Source organism: Odocoileus virginianus, chromosome 5 (genome assembly GCF_023699985.2).
Source record: "Odocoileus virginianus isolate 20LAN1187 ecotype Illinois chromosome 5, Ovbor_1.2, whole genome shotgun sequence".
Classification (NCBI taxonomy): domain Eukaryota; kingdom Metazoa; phylum Chordata; class Mammalia; order Artiodactyla; family Cervidae; genus Odocoileus; species Odocoileus virginianus.
Window position 1 is genome coordinate 61956800 of NC_069678.1, and position 20543 is coordinate 61977342.

General features: G+C 40.2%; 2 protein-coding genes, 1 non-coding gene and 1 pseudogene across 8 annotated transcripts in view; 3 read left to right on the top strand and 1 right to left on the bottom strand.

The window, feature by feature from the left end:
• JAK1 (Janus kinase 1) overlaps positions 1–6996 on the top strand; it is a 243824-nt gene extending 236828 nt beyond the window's left edge. For all 5 annotated transcript variants that reach the window (XM_070468032.1, XM_070468029.1, XM_070468028.1 and 2 more), the window contains 6 exons: positions 1018–1210; positions 2147–2271; positions 2606–2778; positions 4485–4602; positions 4865–4975; positions 5607–6996. In XM_070468032.1, the coding sequence (XP_070324133.1) occupies positions 1018–1210; positions 2147–2271; positions 2606–2778; positions 4485–4602; positions 4865–4975; positions 5607–5717 (831 nt within the window). In that variant the 3' untranslated portion in view covers positions 5718–6996. The remainder of the gene's footprint in view (positions 1–1017; positions 1211–2146; positions 2272–2605; positions 2779–4484; positions 4603–4864; positions 4976–5606) is intronic.
• Positions 3078–3184, top strand: LOC139035303 (U6 spliceosomal RNA). The gene has a single exon (XR_011487974.1). It is a non-coding gene; the product is annotated as a U6 spliceosomal RNA (small nuclear RNA).
• The window catches only part of RAVER2 (ribonucleoprotein, PTB binding 2), a 142168-nt gene continuing 128617 nt past the window's right edge, over positions 6993–20543 (bottom strand). For both annotated transcript variants that reach the window (XM_070468033.1, XM_020877771.2), the window contains exon 12: positions 6993–9226. In XM_070468033.1, the coding sequence (XP_070324134.1) occupies positions 9080–9226 (147 nt within the window). In that variant the 3' untranslated portion in view covers positions 6993–9079. The remainder of the gene's footprint in view (positions 9227–20543) is intronic.
• On the top strand, positions 11292–15736 carry LOC139035218 (mitochondrial fission factor pseudogene; annotated as a pseudogene).

The window sequence follows — 20543 nt, forward strand, 5'->3', positions numbered from 1 at the left end:
GCATCTTCCAGTGTTTTCTCAGGGATCGTGTGTTTCTCCATTTGACAAAGAGTGGTAGCATGCACATGTCTTCCTGTTCATGCACACAGGACATTGGTCAGCTCCCTTAGGAGCTGCCTCTGTCCTTTTTTTTTTTTTTTAATGAGGGACAGAGAATATAAAGGAAGAGGCATGGGGGATGGGTATAGATATGGTGGAAATAGAACAATCCCTGCCTCTGACTTTTTTTGGGAATATGTATCCTGTGAGGCTGCTTGAATGAGCGGTGGATTTACTTCACAGAACACTGAAATAGAATGCTAGCTTTTCTTCTGGACCTTGAATAGTTCCCTTACAGTAAATGTGACTAGAGAAGCTACTGGATTTGTATCTTCATACAGCTTTCCTGTAGTTTATAAGGACTGTCCCATCTCGGGTACCCGCCCTGTGCCAAGGCCTGGTGCTGGCACTCTGCAATCATAGTGGTCCCGCTTCCTCACCATTCATAGTGGTCCCGCTTCCTCACAGCATCCCTGGGTTTAGTACCAGTGTGCATGCTGAGCACCTCCGGAGCCAGCTCGGAAGACTGGGTGACCAGGCCCACCTCACTAGTAGGTGGCTGAGCTGGGATCTAATCCCCATCTTCTGAAGGCTCCTCATGCCTTGCCCTTTGTAGCCACATTGTGGTGCCTCTTGTAGCGTGGACCCAGCGCTGTCAAAGAATGCCATGGTTGTGCCACCTGACACCTCCATTTCCTTGTGAGTTACACTTTCATGGAAACTAGGATTGATGTGTTGGTTCACCAGTCACCGGAACCTTTTCTTGTCTTAGCGCAGTAATAGAAGAAGGGCTGGCATGTTAGCCAAGTGGGGAAGGGCGCAGGGAGGAGGAAGAAGCCAGGTAGGAGCTTGTCACCTGCAGGGTCAGGCTGTGTGTGCCCTCCCCAGCCTCCAGAGGAACAAGCCTCGTCTTTTGAGTGTGTCCTGCTGGCCCAGGCTGAGGCATCTCTGATCAAGCATGTGCATCTTTCCCGCCAGGGCCACTTTGGGAAGGTCGAGCTCTGCAGGTATGACCCTGAGGGGGACAATACAGGGGAGCAGGTGGCTGTCAAATCCCTGAAGCCCGAGAGTGGAGGGAACCACATTGCTGATCTGAAGAAGGAGATTGAAATCTTAAGAAACCTTTACCATGAGAACATCGTGAAATATAAAGGCATCTGCACAGAAGACGGTATGTTATGCAAAGTGTGGTTCATTTAAAGACTAAGTGGCTGTCTGGGGTCACACAAAGGCTAGTGCCGAGCAGGCCATGCCCTCGGCCTCATCTGGGCTGCCTGAATGCTAGCTGATAACCGCCAGAGCTCTAGGACTTCCAAGCCGTACGCACTGTCAGATCCCTCAGCAGCTGCAGAGCTTCCGGGAAGACTACCCAGCCTGCCTCCTAGGCAGGGATGATTCCAGCATTGTTTCTCTAGGTGGCTACTACATCCACACTGGGGATTAGATTTCCCCTGTCCCAATACTCAGCACACTAGGCCAGATGAAACTGACACCCACCCCTCTCCTTTACCTGCTTTTCTGACCCAACACTAGGCAGGGCATTTAGTTTTCTAGTTGTATAAATCAAAGTGGCAAATAGTGTTTACTATTAAGTGTATCTTTTTTCAAGCCACTACAGCATTCATGTTATTGTACTTTAAAATTTGTAGTGAAAATGATGTGGCTCATGATTTTTAAAAATCATTTGCCAAGTGCTTTGCAGAACACTGCGTTGTCTGAGTGAGTGGTGACGACCCTGGGGTAGGTACCCAGGTCACTCCTGAGGATCCCAGGTCTCTGGAACCTCTGGGGTTAAGCAGCTTGCCTGTGGTTTCAAGGTCAGTGCTGAGTCAGTTCAGGTCCTCTGTCTCCAGATCCTGTGCCCTTTACTCTTCCTTCACTTGACTGTCTTGTACTGATGGGCTAGATTGAAGGCAGGAGAAGAGGGCGACAGAGGGTGAGATGGTTGGATGGCAGCACTAATTCAGTGGACATGAACTTGGACAAATTCTGGGAGATAGTGAGGGGCGGGGAAGCCTGATGCGCTGCAATCCATGGGGTTGTAAAGAGTCGGACATGACTTGGCAACTGAACAACAGCTAATGGTTTTTTCCCCCCCCCCAAACAGGTGGAAATGGTATTAAGCTCATCATGGAGTTTCTGCCTTCAGGGAGCCTTAAGGAATATCTTCCAAAGAATAAGAACAAAATTAACCTCAAACAGCAGTTAAAATATGCTGTTCAGATTTGCAAGGTAAAAAGGGAAAAAAGAAAAAACCTGGTAAAAATTTAAAACTCAGGCACTCTGTCCTCAGTAATTGGTTTGTAATTAGGCTGCAAGTGGGAAACTTTCCGATAATTATACTGAGTTTATTTTGTTCTGCTTGATGTGGATTGAAATTAGCCTCTACTAAGAAAGTGATGGTTTCTTTAATATGTATTTCTTTGAATCAAGTTGGTCTTATATTTTTGCATAAAAGTAAAAACAACAAAAAAAGTGATACGTGAATGAAATGACAGTTGTATCTCTGTTTGTCCAGTCTGATCTGATCTCAGCAGCACACTCTGCCTTTGTTTCTCTCCCTCAGGGGATGGACTATTTGGGTTCTCGGCAATATGTTCACCGGGACTTAGCAGCAAGAAACGTCCTTGTTGAGAGTGAACACCAAGTGAAAATTGGGGACTTTGGTCTAACCAAAGCCATCGAGACTGATAAGGAGTACTACACAGTCAAGGACGACCGGGACAGCCCTGTGTTCTGGTAACTGAATCACACAGATTTCCTCCGTGCTTCAAAGGGCTTCCCCTGTTCTGATAGGTCCTTTTTAGATATGTTAAATTCTCTTATTAGTCCAGGTTAGAAGAGACTTAGATCATTTGGAATTGACTAATTTTTGCCTTCAAGAAACAGCTCTTAAGCCGTTTCACTGAAAGCCACACAGACAGCAATGTCTGAGCTTCATTGACAACATCTTCCAACGAAGAAATCTAACAGCACTCAGCATCTCTGTCTTCCCTTGAGAAGGCATTCCTCTGACACAGTTCTTAAAACCATTAGCAGTGCTCGCTTCGGCAGCACATATACTAAAATTGGAACGATACAGAGAAGATTAGCATGGCCCCTGCGCAAGGATGACACGCAAATTCACGAAGCGTTCCATATTAAAAAAAAAAAAACAACAAAACCATTAGCAGCCAGAGTAGTCACAGTCATGCAGAGGAAGCCTAGAGGGCAAGTATGAGGTGAGGAGGAGGCTTTGGCAGGTTCAGGGAGAACTCGGACAGAGCAGAGGAAAATCCATGGGAGGTTTGGCTATCTTCTCATGAATCGCTAGTGTCCTAGCTGGAAGGCCACATCCCGTCTTTGACCCCTCTGTCTGGAACACTGTCCAAGGGGGAAGCTGCCAAGTCTCCACTCTACCCTGTCCTGTAGAACTGACCAGCCCTGCAAGGTGCATCCTGCATGGGCAGAGGTGGGTCTCTCCCACCCAGTGAACCCAAACTTCCATTTATTCATTGCATATTCACTGGATAAATGAATTCATTTATTCAAAGGAATACCTGTGAAGCCCCTGCTTTGTGCCAGGTACTAGAGATTCGAGGGTAAATAAGATAACCAAATTTAGAATTTAATGGGTGAGGCAGCTAGTTTCATGGTGCCATAACCATAGAAGCATTCGGGCTTGCTTTTCTGGAAGTTCTGTTAGGTTAAGTCCTTAAAAGATTCCTGGAGGGTTGTAAAGATGGGTAGAAGGCATGTGTGTGATGGCAAGAGTGAGACAGAGCAGTGGCTGGCCCAGGAACTGGAATCAGCTCAACGTGTCTGGATGATGAAAGGTCTCTGCAGTTGCTAAGGCAGTGCCCTAGACACTTGAGTTTTGGAGCTGGGGTTTTGGGGTGCTGTTGGGAGGATTAAGGATGGGGGCTTCTGTTTAAAAAGATCACTGTGGGAAGGAGAGGAGCAAGATCGGAACCTGGAGTCTGATTTGGCCGGGGGCAGTGATGGCATGAACTCGGGCTGTGATTTGGACAGTGATGGTGGGGTTTAGGAGCAGTGAGTAGGTCTGAGAAGTATTTCTGAGACCGGATATGGGAATGCCTCAATTTCTGGCTTAGGCAATGGATAACCTTCACCAAAACAGCAGATACTGTAAGAGGACCGGGCATTTAGGTCACTACTCACTCACTGTGAGCTTGCAGGCAGATAAAATCTGGGCCTGTGGTCATCACCTCCTCCCACACCCCTCCCCAGGGAGAGCCTGTGCTGTGTGAACTGAGGGCCCACAGGGATATTGTTCACATCAGGTGTGCACCAGGGCAGCATGTGTGTGACTAACATATAATATACACTTAAGTGTCTTCGAATGTTATATTCTAAGACAAGTCAGCTCTCTGGGCTGAGTTACTCTAATGTTTTTTGGTATGTCCTTTCCAGAAAATGAAGTTTCATGTTCTGCTCTCTTTCAGGTATGCTCCAGAATGTTTAATTCAGTGTAAGTTTTATATCGCCTCTGATGTCTGGTCTTTCGGAGTGACTCTGCATGAGCTGCTTACTTACTGTGATTCAGATTCCAGCCCCATGACCGTAAGTCATACTTGTCCTTTGCTTGAATCTGGCCCCCAATGAAAATGTGTCCATCCCTCTGCTTTGTAAGTTTTGTTCATAAAGACTCGGTCAGTGTGTTGTAATGGAAAGGAAAACTGTCTTGGACTTTCACTTTAAGTTACTAAGGAGAAAAGCCTGTTTGTTTTCATTTCCAATTCTAGAAATTCTACCTTAACCTCTCTGGAGTTTATATAAATATGTGCAAAAATTAAAATATTTCATTTGATTTTATTTTTCATAGTTGTTCCTGAAAATGATAGGCCCAACTCATGGCCAGATGACGGTAACAAGACTCGTGAATACATTAAAAGAAGGAAAACGCTTGCCGTGTCCACCTAACTGTCCAGATGAGGTATTTATGGGCCATTTCACAGTAATAAAACTGTTTTCACTGCTTGCATTTTAAAATAGTTTTCTGACGCTGAATTTTGGATATCTGAGAAAACCATCTTTGGGGCAAATGACAACCACACATTATGTTCAAAGGAAGAGATTGCCTTCAATAGTAGGCTTACCTCAGTGAGCACCTTGAGGAACATATTTTGGTGTTACCTTATTGTGACAATCAGTTTTCTGTATTTCTAACTGAACTGCTTTACGACTAATTCTTTAGACTATTTAAGTACACTGAATAGTATGTATGAGCCAAAGAATGAAGCAGCCAGTAAGGAAATTTGTAGTCTAAACTGAGCTATAACGTCACCCTTAAATTGGCTTACAGTAATTTGTGACCTGGTTTTTTTGCAAGGTCAGTTAAGGCATGAGCTTCTCAAATAATAAAATACTTACGAATAATATTTAATACTTACAGATGTACTTACACATTTTCTATATTTTAAGTTATTCAAATACTCGATTTATCTTATGACTTAAGGAAACTCATTCACATTTTCAAAATTATGTTCTTCCTCTTGATGTTTCTATACTTAAAAAAAGAGCAAAAAAAAAGCTCCTAAACATTTTTACTGTTTTTTTTTTAATAGGTTTATCAACATATGCGAAAGTGTTGGGAATTTCAACCATCTAATCGGACAACCTTTCAGAACCTTATCGAAGGATTTGAAGCACTTCTAAGAAGCATGAGTAACATTTAAATTCTAATGTGTATCAAGTCCTCCTACCCCCAACAAGTACCCAAGCCATTTAAAAAAATGTGTTACTGGAAAAAGTTTGTATTCTCTCTAAAAAGATACCAGGGTACGTATCCATATATAAGGCACACTATGATGCTTAATATGTATAAGTACTTCCTCTTTAAATTTGATACCAGTAACATAGTGACAACCAAAATATTAGAAAGCACTTAAGCACTCCTCCTTTTGGAAAGAATATATTAGTGTCTGGCTAGTTTACCATCACAGTTGAGTACCAGAATGGGATTTCTCAAAACAAGAGGAGCTGACCAGAGTCTCAAGATGATTGCTTTTTCTTAGCTGCCAGTTGATATGAAATATTTTTCTGGCATATAAAGATAAGGATTGATGAATTTAGCCAGTACTCTACTATGCCCTCAAATTTCAATATCTATACCATGATAGATGAAACATTCTTGAAATATAGATACCAGTTAGTATACTATTGTCTCTATACAAAGATGAGTGTATTCCTGTCAACAGTAGGACATGAACTTTGTTTCTGCAGTGGCTTAGCTCCTGTCCCCTTGGGTGACGAGCGGTACCCATGTTTGACAAGATGGGTCGTACGTACCTGGAGGGGCAGCTGTGGAATAGATACTTTGCTGCATGATGTTAATTCTCGAGAACTAAACCTGTGCCAGTGCTTCCCTAAACAGTATACCTTTAATCAGAACCGAGGCCAAGAACCTGGATACATGCTTTTCAGAAATGTCCGTGTATATCCTTTTGTAACTCTACCACTTTGGGGCAGGCTGTTCCAGCATTGGTTCTGGATGCTGATTGCATATATACCACGTACATTGCACTGTTCTTAGAGTGTTTCAGTACTTAACCATCCATCTACAAGAGTCGATCACTATTTTGACCATCACCCTATGGCGCAAAACTTGAAAGACCCAGCCAGAAGACTATGGAGTTCAGGATCTACTAGGCGGTTCTCAGTTTGCCTAGAGACTGCTGGGTAATCAAAATGTCAAATCTGATTCAATGTGAACTGTAAATTTTTTTTGACCAAGAGTCTGCAAAACTTTTTGTTGATGCTATTATTTGTTTGATATCATTATTTCTCCCCCTTAAACCTGAAAAGGTAGTTGTGTATTGATTCAATGGCAACAATAAACTTGCCATTTAAATCTGTTCAATAACCCTGCACAAATGTCTCTGTCTGTGTCAAACCTGTGGTCACTCTCTATGCACTTTGTTTACTCTTTATACAAATAAATATGTGGAGACTTCACATGCATATGCCTTTTAATATTAAGAGTTCATTTTCAAAGCATTACAATTTGTTTACATAGAAAAATAACAGTATGGACTGGTGGGGAGAGCATGGGTAATGGTCCTTATACTAACACAACTTGAGTCACACTTATCTCTTATGTCCCAATGGGGCACAGGCCAGTATGGATGGCAGACCCACACCTGTTAACTCAAAGTACCTTTTAGTTCTTTCAACCTCTTTCTGCTTGTATTTCTAAAATTTCCATCTTCTCTTTCTTCTGCTGTCATAGAGTTATGACAAAGCACTGAAGAGGCTTAATGCAACAGGAAAACAAGAAGTGCAGAGCGTGGAGAACCCATTTTTCATCTGCTGAGTCAGAACTGAGTGATGCCCATCCTGATTGGTTATTTATAGGTCATATACTTACTAGAAATTATCTTAGTTTAACTTTCTAGCTGTCATTTGCCAGCATAAGTTAACATAAGCAATACATTACAAATCATATATAGCAGTTTTAAACTTCTAAAACAGGAGCGATACCCTCTATTATAAAGTCCCTCAAATACAAGATACTTAAAGATCTGATTTCAAAAAGACTAGGATCACTGAGACCCCTCAATTCCACATCATGAATTAGTGTCTCATAACAAAGAACAAACTTAGACATTCTGGATAGCAAAAGGGTTTCTCATGCAATTTGAATATCAAGGTCTTCAGGAAATGGTGATGTCAAAAGTTATGTGCAATGAACAGTTCTTTCGAAAGGAAGCTGGATAAAACTGGGTTAAACACCTGATAATTTTTCAGCCTAACACACTGCAACCAAATAAGAAACAAAGCAGAGAGTGAGGTATAGCTTATTATCTAAGAATGGTTATAAATACTGTTACCTCATAAGACCCCTTTAGAAATGGCAGAATTGACTGCTTTACTGTGGAAATAGGGCATTTGATGACTAAAACGTGTAAATTAATCATCACTATTCTACAAAACTTAGAAACCTACGTTTCTTGCCACTTACTTACAAATCTGTTGGAAAATTTAAGTCTTTTTGTAGATGTAAAATAAAAGGATTAGGGTATTTTTTTGTAGAGGTAAAATAAAAGGATTAGGGTATTAATGGTATTAGATCAGGAGTCTGTGAACTTTATAAAGGGCCAGATAGTAAATATTTTAGGCTTTGCAGCTACTCAGCTCTGCCACTGTAGCACAAAAATTAGCCATAGATGATATGTAAGTGAATAAGCATGGCTGTGTTTGAATAAAATTTTATGTATGGACACTGAAATATGAATTTCAAGTCATACTTTTTTTTTTCCTCCAAACATTTTAAAATGTAAACGTCTTTCTTAGTTTGCAGGCAGTACAAAAACAGGTGGAGGACTGAATTTGACCACAGGGAGCAGTTTGCCAACCCCTGATATTATTACTAGATCACCAAAGCTACTTAAAAAAATACCTTTTTCCCCCACAAGAGGTATTAGTGGTAAATAATATATAAGCATAAAGCATCTGTAGTGGTATATACCTTGGATGTCACCTCTGTGTTTGAGTTTGACAGTGCATGACTGGTATAGGGGGGTGATAATGAAGTTTGTATTAGAATATAACATTACCAGTCACTGCATTTTGTACTTGCACTCTAATTCTAGGAAAAGGTCTAAAAATTTGTGAATGAGATTACTTCCAGATAAAGTAAATTGAAATGTACATTGGCTTATCAGAAATTTATTCTAAGGCTCGGGAAACCAAGAATGTTTCCCATTTTATTGCTTCACACTTCTATATATGGTGTCAAAATTATTCCCAGTCCTAAACAAGGAATATTAGGATATGTTAATTTCTCCAATGGACTGTAATTTAATAGCACATTGATTAAGATGCATCTAATTCTAGTGGAATATGTCCTCAATTGATGTCTCTTATTGCTACTTACTTTTTTTATTTGGCAATTCCGCCTGCTGCACAACACAGTTCGTTCTGGGAAGTTATAAACCCGTAATTTAAAGGATATGGCTAGTCTGAATGTAGTTAAGGCAGCGATGAACAGCAGAGATACTGCAAAGAACCTTATGAGTTTATAAGGAGAGAACTTAACTCAGTACACTCTCTTCTTTTTTAAGTAGGTTTCCATGTAATATGCTCCTGTGCCCTGAGAATGCTGGTCAGCAAATTCCACTGAACCACCTTCTGGGGCAGAGACGAGATATGATGAGCCTCGCTTTTCATTTCTTAAAGATGACACCTATTAGAAAAAGAAACCATAACTAATGCTAAAATCTAAATTAAAATTGATTTGTTAAAGATATTTATAAGAAAAGCAATTCTACTTGTGATTTGGTATAAAAACAGAATAGCACAATAAACAACAAAGTTGTAAAAAAAACTATACAAAAGCTTCTATATCAGTCACCAGAGGAACTTTTGAAAAATACAAACCAGCTTCTTAATGCCCTCTTTCCCCGACTCCCCACATTTTCGGGAAAGAAAAAGTGACACTGTAGTTGCTTCTGCTGTTCGTATGTAGAATCAGAATACCAATATTCCTCTGAGGAAGGAGTGTGGCTAAGGAATTGCATATCAAATTAGATGTGAAGTTCATCTAGTCATAAAAGACGCGGCAAGAGAATAAACTAGTAGGTGCAAAAACTAGCAAATGATGTCAACAACATAGCGAAATGAAACATTCCAGAGAACAACAGGAGCTCCAACTTTAGTCTACAGAATAATCACCCGGAAAGCTTGTTAAAATGCAAATTTCTGAGTCCTATCTCAGATACTCTAATCCAGGAGTGTTCATGATAAGGGCCAAAATGTTCCTCACAAGTAGTCACAGTATTCAATATGATAAATCCGATTATGTCTCACAACTCTATGACCACCTAATTCCTCTCACTTGTAGCTTTGATATTCTTCAGTAAGTTTGTTACACATAGTATTTAATATACAGCAATGTAGAAATCAGTATGGTACTGGCACAAAAACAAATATAGACCAATGGAACAAGATAGAAAGCCCAGAGGTAAACCCACACACTTATGGGTACCTTATCATTGATAAAGGAGACTTGAATAAACAATGGAGAAAAGACAATCTCTACAGTAACTGGTGGTAGGAAACCTGGACAACTGGGTGTAAAAAGAATAAAATTAGAACACTTCCTAACACCATAGACAAAGATAAACTCAAAATGGATTAAAGACCTAAATGTAAGTCCAGAAACTATAAAGCTCCTAAAGGAAAACATATGCAGAACACTGACATAAATCACAGCAAGATCCCTCTCGAGTAATGGAAATAAAAATAAACGGGACCCAATTAAACTTTAAAGCTTTTGCACAGCAAAGGAAACAATAAACAAGGTGAAAAGACAACCCTCCAAATGGGAGAAAATAATTGCAAATGAAACAAAGGATTAATCACAAGCAGCTGATGCAGCTCAATACCAGAAACAAACAACCCAATTAAAAAGTAGGCAGAAGACCTAAATAGGCATTTCTCTAAAGAAGACATACAGATGGCCAACAAACATGAAAAGATGCTCAACACTGCTCTTTATTAGAGAAATGCAAATCAAAACCACAATGAGTTATCACCTCAAACTGGTCAGAATGGCTGTCATCAAAAAAGCTACAAACAATAAATGCTGGAGAGGGTGTGGAGAAAAGGGAACCCTCCTACACTGTTGGTGGGAATGTAAATTGGTACAGCCAGCACAGAGAACAGTACAGAGATTCCTTAAAAAACTAAGAATAAAATTACCATATGATCCAACAATCCCACTACTGGGCATATACCCTGAGGAAACCATAATTGAAAAAGGCACAAGCACCCTGATGTTCATTGCAGCACTGTTTACAGTAGCCAGGATACAGAAGCAACCTAGATGTCCATCAACAGATGAATGGATAAAGAAGCTGTGGTACATACATACAATTGAATATTAGCCATAAAAAGGAACACATCTGAGTCAGTTCTAATGAGACTGGATGAACCTAGAGCCTATTATACAGAGTAAAGTAAATCAGAAAGAGAAAAATATTGTGTACCAATGCATATATATGGAATCTAGATAGATGGTACTGATAAACCTATTTGCAGGGCAGCAATGGAGACAGAGAGAACAGGCTTGTGGACACAGCAGGGGAAGGAGACAGGACGAATCGAGAGAGCAGCATTACTGTATGCGAAATAACTAGCCAGTGGGGATTTGCTGTGTGACAGAAGGAGCTCAACCCAGTGCTCCGTGACAGCCGAGAAGGGTGGGATGCGGGGGGAGGTGGGGGGGTTCAAGAGAGGGGCGACATACGTATACCTGTGGCTGACTCATGTTGATGTACGGCAGAAACAATATTGTAAAGCAATTATTCTCCAATTAAAAACAAATTTAAAAAAATAACGTAGAAATGACTCATAAGGAAGGCTTCTAGAAGTGCAGAAGAGCTTTCTCTCTTTACAATTAAAATGAACAATAATGGCCACAAGTTTCAAAACCAGATTCAACTTCAAAGGGGACAGACAAGGAGTCTGTCTGCCCTTCTAGACAAAGCCCTTCTCAATCACCCGTGGTAATTCACCCAAGGTAAAGATGACCGAGGAGGCTCTAGGGCCCCTTTCCTCCTCCCGTGGATACGCCAGATGCACACCTACATGAGAACGATCCCTCTAAAACAGATCCAGAAGCTAGCTGAGCAGCTCTTACGTATTAAACAAATGAGAAAATCCCCAAACAGTAGGAAAGGCTGAGATACACTCTCACCATACATCCCAACCCTGGCACAGCACTGCATCAGGAGAACTCCCAGTTCTTAGCTTCTCTCTGAGCACTGACAGGTTCGGACTCCACCTCTAGTACTCTTAACTTGGAAGACTCCCACTTGAGGTACGGGTTCCCAGAATCCTTAGCCCTGAAAGTCAACAGGGCATGTGTTTATGAGATCCACAAAGCTATAGAAAATAAGCATTCTTGATGGTCACAGCTCACTGTGACCACCCGCTCTGGGCCAGGTGCAGAGGGAGCAGGTAGAATAGTCCAATTCCTGTCTTCCCCCCAAAAAGGCTTATCCACATGTTTTAAAAGCTGCTGCCTAAGATCCGGCTCCTAATCTAGCAGGTGCTAGGGGCAACTGCAGTCTTCCCCAGAGACTGGGGAAGTTGAAGGACACCTCTCCCATCTCCTTCCAGCCCACTCCAATCACTAGCATCTCCCTGAAAGGAGTTTTTACATACTGTGCCCCAACTTTTATGTCTGATACCCAAGGAATAGTCCCTGGGTTATCTGCCTATGACAGCCAATGGGGCTTGCATTTGTGAATTCTATAGCATTATAGCAAACAAAAATACAATTCTTAATGGATGCAGGTACCACCACCCCTACCTGCTAGTGACTGTACCCCTGTGCTCAGCACAAAGGGAACAGGTTAAAAAAAAAAATGCCCATTTCCTTTTCTCCCTGCACAGGGCTTAACTACATACTCTCAGCTGCAGCCTCAGGGTCCAGGGTCTAATCAGCCTGCATCTAGGTGCCAACTGCAGTCCCCACCTTTGGATATACAAGTCTTAGCATATCCTCTAAATACGTCACTAAAAGCAAAGAAGTAGGCTCAAAGAAAATAGTCACAAAAGGTTGAAAGCCAATTAAGAGCTCAGGCTGGGATTTGAGCAACACGATTCATCTCCTACAAGAGACCATTCAAGACTGGAAGAGGTGGCTGTTTTATATAATGCATAGTGACAATAAAAAAGAAACAAAGGTAATGTTCCAGATGTGCCATGATAAATAACCAGAACAGATCTAATGAACAAAGTGATTTACCTGAGAGTTCAAAATAATGGTTGTAAAAATGCTCACCGAGGTCAAAAGATCAATGCATGAAAAAAAGAATTGCAACAAAGATAGAAAATATTAAAAATTCCCAAATAGAAATTAAAAAATTTATGAATATAACAAATGCAAAATGAAAATGAGACATCACCTCATACCTGTTAGAACAGTTATCATCAAAAGTCTATAAATAATGTGTCAGAGAGTATGCAGAAAAAAGGGAATCCTTGTACACTGTTGGTGGGAATGTAAGCTGGTGCAGCCACCAGGGAGAACAGTATGGAAGTTCCTCAAAACTGAAAAAGAACTACCATGTGACCCAGCAATTCCACTCCCTGGGTTGGGAATAAACAAAAACACAAATTAAAAAAGTTATATACACCCCAACGTTCATATTAGCATTACTAAACAAGAGTGCCAAAGAATGCTCAAACTACCGCACAATTGCACTCATCTCACACACTAGCAAAGTAATGCTCAAAATTCTCCAAGCCAGGCTTCAACAATACATGAACCGTGAACTTCCAGATATTCAAACTGGTTTTAGAAAAGGCAGAGGAACCAGAGATCAAATTGCGAACATCCGCTGGATCATAAAAAAAGCAAGAGAGCTCCAGAAAAATATCTACTGCTTTACTGACGACGCCAAAGCCTTTGACTGTGTGGATCACAATTAACTGTGGAAAATTCTGAAAGAGATGGGAATACCAGACCACCTGATCTGCCTCCTGAGAAATCTGTGTGCAGGTCAAGAAGCAAGAGTTAGAACTGGACATGGAACAATGGACTGGTTCCAAATAGGAAAAGGAGTACGTCAAGGCTGTATATTGTCACCCTGCTTATTTAACTTACATGCAGAGTACATCATGAGAAATGCTGGGCTGAATGAAGCACAAGCTGGAATCAAGATTGCTGGGAGAGATATCAATAACCTCAGATACACAGATGACACCACCCTTATGGCAGAAAGTGAAGAAGAACTAAAGAGCCTCTTGATGAAAGTGAAAGAGGAGGGAAAAAGCTGGCTTAAAACTCAACATTCAGAAAACTAAGATTATGGCATCCAGTCCCATCACTTCATGGCAAATAGATGGGGAAACAATGGAAACAGTGACAGACTATTTTTTTGGCTCCATGATCACTGCCAGTGGTGACTGCAGCCATGAAATTAAAAGACACGTACTCCTTGGAAGAAAAGTTATGACCAACCTAGATAGCATATTAAAAAGCAGAGACATTACTTTGCCAACAAAGGTCCATCTAGTCAAAGCTATGGTTTTTCCAGTAGTCATGTATGGATGTGAGAGTTGGACTATAAAGAATGCTGAGCACCAAAGAACTGATGCTTTTGAACTGTGGTGTTGGAAAAGACTCTTGAGAGTCCCTTGGACTGCACGGAGATCCAACCAGTCCATCCTGAAGGAAATCTGTTCTGAATATTTTTTGGAAGGACTGATGGTGAAGTTGAAACTCCAATACTTTGGCTACCTGATGTGAAGAACTGACTCACTGGAAAAGACCCTGATGCTGGGAAAGATTGAAGGCTGGAGGAAAAGCGGACGACAGAGGATGAGATGGTTGGATGGCATCACCGACTTGATGGACATGAATTTGAGCAAGCTTTGGGAGATGGTGATGGACAGGGAAGGCTGACATGCTACAGTCCATGGGGTCACAAAGAGTCAGACACAACTAAATGACTTAACTGAATAATAAACAATTTCAAAAAAGTTGTAGAACACAAAATCAATAAAAAAATCAACGTCTTCTCTATATACTAACAATGAATTATCCAAAAAACAAATTAAGACTACTTAGGAATAAATTTTACCAAGGTGAGAAATTGTACATTGAAAATGTAGGAAAGATGACACAAATAAATGGAAAGACATTCTGTGTTCATGGACTGGAGGAATTATTAAAATGTCCATACTACCCAAAGCAATCTACAGATTCAATGCAATTCCTATGAAAATGCCAAAGGCATTTTTCATAGAAATAGAAAAATCTTAAAATTTGGAACCTGGCTGTCTGGCCAGTGATTTGCCTGGGCGTCTCCGTGTACTGGGCCAGCTGCCTCTGAGACCACCCAGCTGAGTGCCCAGGGAGCCAGCACGTGGTGGCCCTCACCAGGGACCCTCCAGCGGGCTCAGGGGGACAAAATCCAGCATATGCATATTGAGGCAAGTTGAAAGATTTAATATGAGGCACAGAAGCAGATAATGCCAAAAAGCAAGCAGTAGTTGGTACACATTTAGAGTAGGGCAGCATTTCCTTCTCCCACTGCTGCTCAGATGGCAGAAATTAGTCAAATTCAGTATGAAACGGAATACACTGAAGGTATTAGTGAATGAGGATCCTGGAAAAATTAAAGGTAGCACCACCAAATGCTGACCTGGAACAAGGATTCCAAGAAGGAGTTTCAAATGCTAGTGTGATTATGCAGTTCCAGAGAGAACTGTTGTAGCCAGAATTCCATTTTCAAGACAGGCAGATCTTGACCTTATACAATCAATTCCCTTTAAGGCTATGGCACTAAAAACACCAGATCGGATGCTTATGCTAAGTGAGAGATCACTAAATTTTCTGGATTTAGAAAGACCTCCTCCAACCCCTCAAAATGAAGAGTCATGTAGCTGGCAGCCTAAAAAGAGCACTCTTTGAGTGGAAAATGCTGTTAGCCAAAATGGCCAACTGGCCAGAAATAACTCCATGTACGGCATTTCAAATACAGACACAACTATTACAGGAACTTCAGAGGACATGACAGTTGTAGATGCAGCTTCTTTAAGATGACAGATAATCAAGCTAAACAGACATCTACAACTTCTAGAAGAGGAGACCAGAGAATGTGCTAAAAGAGAAATGGCCATGTACTCAATTACTGTAGCATTCTAGCTGCTTAATAGCTGGCTCTGGTTTTGCCGCTAGAGGTAACCTCAACTCTCAGAAATATTGTCTCAACAGATGGAAATATAAAGAATTTTGTTTCTGTCTTTGCATTACATGCTGTTTCACAGTCTATGCCCTGAAAATGTTATTTCTCACATAGAGGAGGGGAGAAGGACTTATATTTGGAGAGGTAAAGGTATCTGTCACTTGACTGTATTTACTTTTAACCAGTTCTGCCATGACACCTACTTAAAAGTCTCACTTTGCATGTGATGTAAATAGGATTGAGTTTTTTTTTTAAGGAATTTTTTTTTTTTGCCTCATCAGTCTGCACAACTAATTCTGAATGGGAGAGAAAGTGTACATAAAATGGATTTAGAGAAATGTCTGTAAAGAAAAAAAAATAGTACTTCATTTTGTCCTGTTTGTAGTGTTTTCTCAAATACTATTAGATTGAACAGTTCAGTTAATAGACATTTTTGCATCCACATTTCAACATTAACCCTACTAAAGTCATTGTCTGGTGTCAGATTAAATAAAAGCAAGCCACCCCAAGTCTCATGATCACCCTCAATAAAATAATTCCTAACATTTTCAGCAGTTTATCTAAAATGTGAGCAAAAATGTGCATTTTTATTTTGCAGATGGTTTTCTATAAAGTACAGTTCTACAAAGTCCGTGTGTGAATGATTTAAAAAACTGAAGAATAAGGTGCAAATGTAGTGTATTTAGTATACTGTGAAACAAAAAATATATTTTTGGAACCTGAAAAAAACCTAAATAGCCAAAGTAATCTTGAGACAGAACAAAGCTAAAGGCATTACTCTTCCTGATTTCAAACTATTCTGCAAAGCTGTAATAATCAAAACAATATGATATAAAAAAAAAAAACAGTAATGATACAGTCATAAAAACTGACACATAGATCACTGGAACAAAATAGAGACCCTGAAAATGAACTCATGTTATATGGTCAATTAATTTATGACAAAGGAGTCAAGAATATACAAGAATATTGGATAGGATACCTCTTCAATAAAAGGTGTTTGGAAAATTGTATAACCATATGAAAAAGAATGAAATAGGATCACTACTTACAAAATACTGAAAAGTCAACTCAAAATGGATTAAAGACTTGAATGTACAACCTGAAATCATAAAAATCCCATAAGAATACATAATGGGTTAAGAAGCTACTTGCCATTGGTCTTTGCAGTGATATTTTGTATTTAACAGCAAAAGAAAAGGTAACAAAAGCAAAAATAAATGTGATTACTTCCTAAAGTATTCTTAATGTGATTTACTCCTAAGTAATCCTAATCCTTTTACAAACTAGAAAGATTCTACACATCAAAAAAAAACCATCAACCAAATGAAAATTCAACCTATGAAACAGAAGAATATATTTGCAAACCACATATCTGTTAAGGGATTAATACCCAAAATATTCTCGGAACATACACAACTATTATTAATAGCCAAAAAATCCCCAATTAAAAATGGGTAAAACATCTAAATAGACATTATTCAATAAACAAATACAAATGGCCAATAGATACATAAATAGTACTCATTCTAATTGTTATTTGTTCAGTAAGACGTGTCCAACTCTCTGCAACTACATAGACTGCAGCAAACCAGGCTTCCCTGTCCTTCACCCTCTCCCAGAGTTCACTCAAACTCATGTCCATTGAGTCGGTGATGCCATCTAACCATCTCATTCTCTGTCACCCTCATCTCCTCCTGCCCTCTTATCACTGGGGAGATGCAAATCGAAACCACCTTGCACAGGTTAGAAGTCTATTATTTAAAAAAAGGTGAGATAACAAACGCAGGCAAATATGTGGAGAAAAGGTAATTCCTGTACCCTGTTTGTTGGAATGTAACTTGAACAGGCACTATAGAAAATAGTGCGGAAATTCACAATCGAACTAACATTTGATCCAGCAATCCAACTTCTGAACATATCCTGATTTCCTTTGGTAACAAAATAATTAACTTGAAGTGATATTTGTACTCTCACATTCCTAAAATTATTATTCAAACAGACACGGTATGGAGAAAACCTAAGTGGATGAAGAAAATAAAGAAAATGTGGCAGGTGTGTAGTGATTTGCATTTCCCTATGTATATATACATACACTGAAGTAGGAAATGGCAACCAACTCCAGTATTCTTGCTTGGAAAAACCCATGGTCAGAGAAACCTGGCGGGCTATAGTCCATGGGGTCGCAAAGAGTTGGACACAACCTAGTGACTGAGCACATATACATACACACAGTGGAACATTATTTAGCCTTAAAGAAATCTTGTCATTTGTAACAACATAGATGAACCCAGAAGGCGTTATCCTAAATGAAATTTTTTTAAAGAGGTAAGAAAATGAAAGTCAATCTCATGGAAACGGTAACAAAGTGGTTGCCAGTGGCTAGAGAGTGGGGGAAATAGGACAAGTTTAGAAAAACAGTATAAACTTTCAGTTATAAGATGAATAAAGTCTGAAAATATAATTTGTAATACGGTGACTATAGTTGATAACACTGTATTGTAAACTGAAACTTGCTAAGATGGAAAACTTGTATGTTTTTATAAATAAAGTGAGGTAATGAATGCATTAATTTAGTCAATGAGGAGACCTCTTTCACAATGTACATCAGATTATAATTTTGTTGTATACTTTCTATAACTTACAATTTTGTCAATTATACTTCAATAAAGTTGGATAAAATAAAAAACTTTTCTTAAAAAGAGGCAAGGTAGCTCCCTAGTGGTCCAGTGGTTAAGAATCCTCCTGCCAATGCAGGGGACACACGTTCACTCCTGTCCAATAAAATTCCACATGCCTTCAGTTCAGTCACTCAGTCGTGTCCAACTCTTTGCGACCCCATGGACTGCAGCACGCCAGGCTTCCCTGTCCATCACCAACTCCTGGAGCTTGCTCAAACTCATGTCCATCGAGTCCGTGATGCCATCCAATCATCCCATCCTCTGTTGTCCCCTTCGCCTCCCTCCTTCAATCCTTCCCAGCATCAGGATCTTTTCGAATGAGTCAGTTCTTTGCATCAGGTAACCAAAGTATTGGAGTTTCAGCTTCAGCATTAGTCCTTCCAATGAATATTCAGGACTGATTTCCTTTAGGATTGACTGGTTGGATCTCCTTGCAATCCAAGAGACTCTCAAGTCTTCTCCAACATCACAGTTCAAAAGTATTAATTCTTCAGTGCTCAACTTTCTTTATAGTCCAGCTCTCACATCCATACATGACTACTGGAAAAACCATAGCTTTGACTAGATGGACCTTTGTTGGCAAAGTGATGTCTCTGCTTTTTAACATGCTGTCTAGGTTGGTCATAACTTTTCTTCCAAGGAGCAAGCATCTTTTAATTTCATGGCTGCAGACACCATCTGCAGTGATCATGGAGCCCAAGAAAATGAAGTTTGTCACTGTTTCCATTGTTTCCCCACCTATTTGCCATGAAGTGATGGGACTGGATGCCATAATCATAATCATAATTCAGTTTTCTGAATGTTGAGCTTTAAGCCAACTTTTCACTCTCTTTCACTTTCATCAAGAGGCTCTTTAGTTCTTCTTTGCTTTGTGCTATAAGGGTGGTGTCATCTGTGTATCTAAGGTTATTGCTATTTCTCCAGGCAATCTTGATTCCAGCTTGTGCTTCATCCAACTCAGCATTTTGCATGATGTACTCTGCATGTAAGTTAAATAAGCAGGGTAACATTATACAGCCTTGCCATACTCCTTTCCCCCATTTGGAACTAGTCTGTCGTTCCATGTCCAGTTCTAACTATTGCTTCTTGACCTGCATACAGATTTCTCAGGAGGCAGATCAGGTAGTCTGGTATTCCCATCTCTTGAAGAATTTGTTGTGATCCACACAGTCAAAGGCTTTGGCGTCGTCAATAAAGCAGCAGTAGATGTTTTTCTGGAACTCTCTTGCTTTTTTGATGATCCAGCAGATGTTGGCAATTTGACCTCTGGTTCCTCTGCCTTTTCTAAATTGGCTTGAGCATCTGGAAGTTCACGGTTCACATACTAGGCAAAGCTAAGCCCATGGGCCACAATTACTGAAGCCTGATCTCTAGAGCCCTTGTTCTCCAACAAGAGAAGCCCTCACTGCAACGAGAAGCCCCCACACCACAATGGATGAGCAACCTCCCCTCACCAAAACCGCGTGCATCGATGAAGTGCCTGTGCGCTGCAATAGAGACCCAGTGCAACCAGTAAATACATAAATAAATGAAATCAGAAATCCATCTACCTTGGTACTTTTTTTTGATGTAGTCTACTATTGTGACAGTCCAATAAAATCCTTCTTCACATAAACATTTAAAGGAATGTTTCATAGAGTGAAACAGATTAGCAAAGAATTTGGTTTTAACTCCTGTGTCAAAATTTTTCCAGTGATTAAGTATATATTTGATGTTTGCTTTGAAATAATGAGAAAGGGAATAGGTGGGAGTGAAGATGAGAGGAGCCTGCCTGTGAGGTGATAAATCATTAAAACTGTGTCAATGGGTATAAGAAACTCCACCAGTTCCAGTTGAAAATGGTGACACAGGTGCATCCTGAACTAATCTCCACCCACCGACACACCAAATCTACAGCTGCATGTGGAACAATTTCCTCTGAAAGAAACCAAAAAACGAGATGTCACTCCTATACATTAAGCAAATGAGAAAAAAGAAAGAAAACCACATAGTGGGTAGGAGAGGCTGAGAGACTATCTCACCATAAACCCCACCCTCAGAGCAGTAACTCATAACCGGGAGGGAATTCACAACCCAGAGCATCTCCCCAAGAAGTGAAACCCCAAGCTGGTACTTCAAG